Source organism: Mauremys mutica, chromosome 17 (genome assembly GCF_020497125.1).
Source record: "Mauremys mutica isolate MM-2020 ecotype Southern chromosome 17, ASM2049712v1, whole genome shotgun sequence".
Lineage (NCBI taxonomy): Eukaryota > Metazoa > Chordata > Testudines > Geoemydidae > Mauremys > Mauremys mutica.
The window spans coordinates 16935493-16942083 of record NC_059088.1 but is presented as its reverse complement, the minus strand read 5'-3'; the positions used below and the strand labels follow the sequence as shown (position 1 = coordinate 16942083).

Sequence of the window (6591 nt, the reverse complement as noted above, 5' to 3'; positions counted from 1 at the left end):
GGGGTTTTTTGGGGGTGGAGGGAGGGACTGTTAGGGAGCTTCCCCCAGACCCCTAGCCTCTCCCATTCAGTCAGGCACATCTGCCCCTGTTCCCATGTGTCCCTCCAGCCCCACTCAGACACCCACTGCCCCCATCCCCAAGTGGCCCTGCACCCCCTCCCACTGTCCCTATGTGGCTTTGTACCCCCTCTCCCCTCCCTGTGTCTCTGTCTCCCCACCCAGCCGCAGGGCCAGCTTTAGGCCGATTCGCCCGATTCCTGTGAATTGGGCCCTGCGCCTACGAGGGCCCCACAGCGTCCGCAAGAGGGACCCTGCAAGGGAAGGAAGGACCCTCCAACCGATTGAGCTGCCGTCAAATTGCCGCCGCTGTCTTCGGCGGCAGCTCAATTGCTGCTGCTGGCTTCAGCGGCATTTCGGCAGCAGCTCTTTCGAATCGGGCCCCGCACGTCCTAAAGCCGGCCCTGCCTAGCCACTCCCGTCCCTATGCAGCTCTGCACACCTCCCTCCCCAGCATGGCCCTGCGCCTCCACTCGCACGGAGCTCCTGCCCCACTCTGTCCTCCCCCACTAGCCCTTGTGAGCCCGTCTGACGCCCAGCACCCCACGCTGTGTCTCCCCATAGCCCCGTCTTCTGGCCTGACAGGCACCGTGGAGAAGGCAGCTGCTTATTCTTCCTCCACTGGTCGGGAGCTGCAGCTTTGCCCTAGCGCCACAGTGCCCTCTGGTGGGCAAAAGTCAGAACTGCAGCAACAATTCAGCAGAAGCTTTTTTCTGCTCAAAAAATTAAAAATCTGCAGGACTCATTAATTATGAGCACACGCAGTAGCGCAGAATTCCCCCAGGAGTAACTTGGCAGCATAACACGAGCCCAGCGTAAAAAGTGTGGACGCAGAAACAAGGAAACGCAGCCGGCTGGTTTTCTAACATCATTAAAAAGGTCAAAGTTCAGACGCTGATTCCCTGGTTGTGCCACTCTACAGCTGGGTCAATAACCGGGCATGGAGATGGGCAGCGTCCTGCTTAGCCAAAGGAAGCGCCAGGTTCGGCGGGAAGGTCGGATGTACCTGCAAGACGACATATTTTACAGGAACGAACCTCATTTTGGGAACAGAACTCTACGGGACAAATGCAAAGCAAGACTCAGTTCCCCTCCTGTGCTCCCTGCAACACAGCACCCCTCCCACGCTGCTGTCTGGTATGCCCCCTCCCCCTCCCAGCACAGCACCCCCCGCCCTGCTGTGTGGTATGCCCCCCCCCCCAGCCCCAGCACAGCCCCCCTGCCCTGCTATGTGGTAGCCCCCCCCCAGTACAGCACCCCCTCCCACCTGTGTGGTAGGCCCCCCCCTCCCAGCACAGCACCCCCCGCCCTGCTGTGTGGTATGGCCCCCCCAGCCCCAGCACAGCCCCCCTGCCCTGCTATGTGGTATGCCCTCCCCCGCCTCCAGCACAGCACCCCCACCCTGCTGTGTGGTATGCCCTCCCCCCCTCCCAGCACAGCACCCCCACCCTGCTGTGTGGTATGGCCCCTCCAGCACAGCACCCCCCCATCCTGCTATGCGGTATGCCCTCCCAGCACAGCGCCTCCGCCCTGCTGTGTGGTATGGCCCCCCCACCCCAGCACAGCACCCCCCGCCCAGCACAGCACCTCCGCCCTGCTGTGTGGTATGGCTCCACCACCCCACTCCCCCAGCACAGCATCCCCTGCTCTGCTGTGTGGTATGCCCCCCGCAGCACAGCACCCCCTGCCCTGCAGCATGGCCACCCCACCCCACTCCCCCAGCACAGCGCCCCCTGCCCTGCAGCATCACTCCCCACCCCCCAGCACAGCACCCCCCACCCTGCTGTGTGGTATGACCCCCCCCCGCCCTGCAGCACAGCCCCTCACCCTGCTTCCCACAGCACAGCACCCCCCACCCGACTCCCTGCAGCACAGCGTGCCCTGTTCTGCCCCCCAGCTCACAGCACAGTGCCCTCTGCCAAGCCCCCTGACCAGCTTCCGCAGCACAGTGCCCCCCACACCGCTGCCCTGCAGCATGGCGCCCCTGCCATTCCCCCACCCCATGGCATGGCCCCCCCGCACCTCACTCCCTGCAGCATGGTGCCCCTGCCATGCCTCCAACCCCGCAGCACGGTGCCCCAACCCTGCTTGCTGCAGCACAGCACCCCCTACTGGTCCCCTGCCCCGCTCCCCATGGCACGGCGCCTCCTGCTGCCAATCGATGTAATCCCTAGTTCATGCTGCACCCAGAGGGAATGAGACAGGGGTGGGGTGGATCATGTCTAGTTTATTCCAGCTCTCATCATTACATCCCACGCGGGGGGAGGGACAACGTTCAGACCGTCACTCCCTGAGCAGTCCTCCCCGGATGCCTGGGTCCTACCGACTCCACAGCTGGGGAGAGGCCCCCCAGTACACTCATGGGCTGCGCAGGGTTACACTAGCAGAATGTAAATAGAGAGGGGCCTTAGGGATCCCCAAACCCTCCCACCGTGGGGACTGCAGCAGCTGCACTTCTGCTGGGTCTAGGGCAGGTCAGGTGACCTGGTGGCTGGGCGGGGCTAGGTGAGGCAAGGAGCCTGGGGAGGGGTCAGAAGCGTCCATAGCGATGGTCAGGCGAGCGCTGGCGTTTCTTGCCATGGGGCCGGTCGTGGGAACGCGATGGGGATGGGGCCCTGGGAGAGAGAACAGAGTCAGCATGGCCATGGCCGGACCCCAGGGGGTGCTGCATCCTCCCCCGGCCCCCCAGGGGGCGCTGTGTCACCCCCCAGCCCCTAGAGCTCCCCCAGCCCCCCAGGGTTTGCTGTGTCATTCCCCTTCCCTCCTGAGCTCCCCCTGGGGGGCACTGCACCCAGCCCCCATACCTCCCCGCTGCATCATCATTCACCCAGCACCCCTGACCCCTGCTACTCATTCTGCCCCAGCACCCCCCGACCTCATTTGTACAGCCCAGGCACTTCCCTACCCTGCCCCCCCAGGACTCCCACGCCCCCCCTCCCCCAGGAGAGCAGCTGCCCCCACCCTCCAGTCATCCCCCGGGGCCCAGGCCCCTGCCCCCACTCACCGCCGCCGCCGGCTCTGCCCATAGAGCTGCCGGCGCAGCTCCCGGGATATGGGCCGCAGGTGCATGAAGTTGCAGAACCCTCCGCGCGTGCACTCCCTGGGTGGCAGAGAGCAAGGGGGTGATAATCGGTGATGCGGGCACCTCATGGCAGCTGGTGCTGGCCAGGGGGCACTGACCATGAAGGGTTAACGGGGCCAGGGTACCTGGCAGGTACCTGCCGGGGGAGAGGAATCCCCAAGGCTCTACGTTCCCTCTAAGCTGCGCAGCCACACAGCTGCCTATCAAGTGCCGCGCAGGCACTTAGGGCCGTGGTGGGGAGAGAAGCCTCTCCCCAAAGGCCAGTCCTGCCACAGCACCCCTCCCCCGGCCCCATCCTGAGCCTGCCTGCCCCTCCCCAGGCCCAGTCCTGAGCCTGCCCGCCCCTCCCCCGGCCCAGTCCTGAGCCTGCCCGCCCCTCCCCCGGCCCTGACCCCGACCCAGCCCAGCCCCGAACCTGCCCGGCCTGGACCTGCTGTGGCTGGGGGAGAGGCGCCTCTCCTCCCCAGCCCAGGTGCTGCTGAGGGGAGAAAGAGATGGGGTGAGGGGGGAGTCCTCTCTCCCCACTTTTACCCCAGTGCACCCCAAAGCCCTCATCTCCAGCTCCACCCCAAAGCCCACACCTCCAGCCGGATCCCTCACCCCCCTGCATCCCAACCCTCCCAACTCCCACACTCCAAATGCCTTGGGGGAGGGATAGCTCGGTGGTTTGAGCATTGGCCTGCTAAACCCAGGCTTGTGAGTTCAATCCTTAAGGAGATAAAAATCTGGGAATTGGTCCTGCTTTGAGCAGGGGGTCGGACTAGATACCTCCTGAGGTCCCTTCCAACCCTGAGATTTTATGATTTCTATGACCCGAGTCCCACACTCTGAATCCCTTGACTCCAGCCTGCAACATGAATTTTGTTAGCTGCACCAACACGGAGGTGATGTGTCACAAAATTCATTCCGCACATGGGTGGGAAAAATTCGAGGGAACACTGCCAAGGGTTAATGGGGTCCAGCCGCCCAGTGGGTACTTGCTGGGAAGGGGAGGTCCCCGAGGGGTTAAGCAGACCAGGAAGCCTGGTGGGTACTGGCCTGGGGAGAGGGGGGTCCCTGAGGGGTTAGAGGGCTAGCGTGACCAGCAAGTAGCTTCCTGGGGAGAGGTGATCCTGAGGGATCGTGGGGCCAGGGCGCCCAGTAGGTACTGGCCAGAAAGGGGGATCCCTGAGGGGTTAATGAGGACAGAATCCCAGAGGTGCCATCCCTGTGCCCAGTCACTTACCCCATCTCGTACTGGCGGCAGCAGGACTCGCGGAAGTCGGTGACCGGGGACAGCTCGGCCCGCACGGCCTGGCCATTGAACCAGCGATTGTTCAGCTCCCCCACGGCCCGCTCGGCGTCCTCCTCCCGCCGGAACTGGGGAGGAACGAGTCAAAAGGGCCTGCCTCTGGGGAGCGCTGGCCCCCATCTGGCCCCAGGGCAGGTTCTGGCTGGCTCGGGGGGGAGGAATGGGGCACAAAGCCTTTCCCCTCTACTGGGCGCTGGCCCCAATCTGGCTCCAGGGCAGGTATTGGCTGGCTCGGGGGGGGGGGGGGAGCGCTGGGGGTTACCTTGACATAGACGTTGCCGACCAGGTGGTCCCCAAGGTTGTCACAAATGTTCATCTCCTCAATCTCCCCATACTTCTCCTCCAGCTCTGTGAAGACCTCCTGGCGCAGGGACAGAATGAGCTTCATGGGGCAAATACCCAGTAACTGCACAGGGTTGGCTAGCCTGGCCCTCGGATGCAGCCACCTCTGGGGCAGGGCAGCTGGGGAACAGCCACACATAATGCTGCACAGGGATGGCTCGCCTGGCCCTGGGATGCAGCCACCTCTGGGGCAGGGCAGCTGGGGAACAGCCGCAGAGTGATACCACATAAGGCTGGCTTGCCTGATGTGAGATGCAGTCACTATTTCTGGCTTCTATTCCCAGCTCTGGGAGGGGAAGGGAGTTTTGTGGTTGTGGAGTAGGGGAACCTGGGAGCCAGGCCTCCTGGGTTCTAGCCTAGCTTGCTTTCAGTGACTTACCTCAAAGAAATTGTCATAATGCTCCTGCACTTCCACATCGCTGACATGACCTGGAGGAGAGAGAGACAGACTCACGGCTGCTGGACAATGGACAAGCTGCATTCGGTGCCCCCGTGCCTCCTGTTGCCAGGAGTGAGGGGCGTTTCCAGAGGCCACGAGCTTCCTCACAAGCAAGGCGGTGCCCAGGAGCATGGACGGAGACCCGACCAGGGCGTTAAGGGACGGGAAGGGCTGGGAGGCTGTGCACTTCCCCAGTGTCCCATGCAGCTGGGCCAGGAGGGGGTAGCGGGTACTCACAGTGCGAGCCATCTGCCGACTGGGCCGTATTCTGGGGGTTCCGATACAGATTCAGCAGCACGATGGTCTACAAACGGAGATGCAGACATAGTGAGGTGTCCGTGTTCCCCAGTTGCCCCCCGCCCAACGGTGGCTGCATCCCAGCAGCAGGTGAGTGGTCCCCATGTGGTGTTATGTGTGTCTGTTCCCCGCCTGCCCCACCCCAGAGGTGGCTGCATCCGGATCCCCCAGATGCTGCGCCACGGAGCCCCACTGCCAGGCTCACCTGGCTGAAGGTGGGTCTGTTGTGGAGGCGGGAACACCTGTCTCCATGACGACAAGCCCCGATCTTAAAGTAAAAAGAGCAGTTAACCCTGGAAAAGGGCCAGAGATGTTTAGTGAGCAAGGGGCTGGTGGTGCCAGCAACCCCCAGAGTGCCTGGGACCCAGGAGTCCTGACTCCCAACCCCCACCTCCCTCCCAGAGCCAGGGAGAGAACCCAGGAGTCCTGACTCCCAACCCCCACCTCCCTCCCGGAGCCAGGGAGAGAAACGAGGAGTCCGGACTCCCAACCCCTCCCTCCCAGAGCCAGGGAGAGAACCCAGGAGTCCGGACTCCCAACCCCCACCTCCCTCCAAGACCTCTTCCCTGAGCTAAGGAGAGAACCCAGGGGTCCCAGCTCCCAACCCCCCGAGCCAGGGAGAGAACCCAGGCGTCCTGGTCATCTGACCTTTGCCCCCCTCCCCCCCCTCACTTGTCTTTCTCGGTGCCGAAGATGGAGGCCAGGTACTCGGCCATCTTCCCTCTTCCACCCGCCCCGGGGCACGCTGGGAGTTGTAGTCCCCACCCCAATAGACCCCCCCTCGACAGACTCGGCGGCTTGGCTTGTACTGAGCATGCGCACCCGGACCGAGCAAGCTCAGTAACACCAGCTGAAGCCGCTGCCCTCGCTCTGCCCTTACTTGGAGGGGGGGTAGAAAGGGGGGAGGGATAGCTCAATGGTTTGAGTGTTGACCTGCCTAACCCAGAGCTGAGTTCAATCCTTGAAGGGGCCATCTGGGGCAAAGTCAGTACTTGGTGCTGCTAGTGAAGGCAGGGACTGGGCTCAATGACCATTCAGGGCCCCTTCCAGTTCTATGAGATAGGTCTATCTATTATTATTATT

General features: G+C 63.2%; 1 protein-coding gene across 2 annotated transcripts; it reads right to left on the bottom strand.

Annotated features, from left to right (window-relative positions):
* Positions 1-2264: 2264 nt before the first annotated feature.
* Positions 2265-6292, bottom strand: U2AF1L4 (U2 small nuclear RNA auxiliary factor 1 like 4). 2 transcript variants are annotated; one of them, XM_044990601.1, is made up of 8 exons: positions 6181-6292; positions 5714-5801; positions 5449-5515; positions 5152-5201; positions 4693-4791; positions 4365-4498; positions 3062-3157; positions 2265-2672 (listed from the first exon to the last, which is right to left on the bottom strand). In XM_044990601.1, exons 1-8 carry the CDS (start codon positions 6222-6224, stop codon positions 2588-2590), a joined length of 663 nt encoding a protein of 220 aa, XP_044846536.1. In that variant the 5' UTR covers positions 6225-6292; the 3' UTR covers positions 2265-2587. The 2 variants fall into 2 exon arrangements, with proteins under 2 accessions (XP_044846536.1, XP_044846537.1); XM_044990602.1 differs by lacking the exon at positions 4693-4791.
* Positions 6293-6591: the final 299 nt, after the last annotated feature.

Bases quoted from the DNA above. Each gene is read 5' to 3' on its own strand.
- U2AF1L4 (XM_044990601.1), bottom strand. From the start codon at position 6,224: ATGGCCGAGTACCTGGCCTCCATCTTCGGCACCGAGAAAGACAA. The intron at 3,158-4,364 runs GTAAGTGACTGG...TCTGCCACCCAG, and splicing joins TGCCGCCAGTACGAGATGGG to GGAGTGCACGCGCGGAGGGT. The intron at 2,673-3,061 runs GTGAGTGGGGGC...TCTCTCTCCCAG, and splicing joins GGGCAGAGCCGGCGGCGGCG to GGCCCCATCCCCATCGCGTT.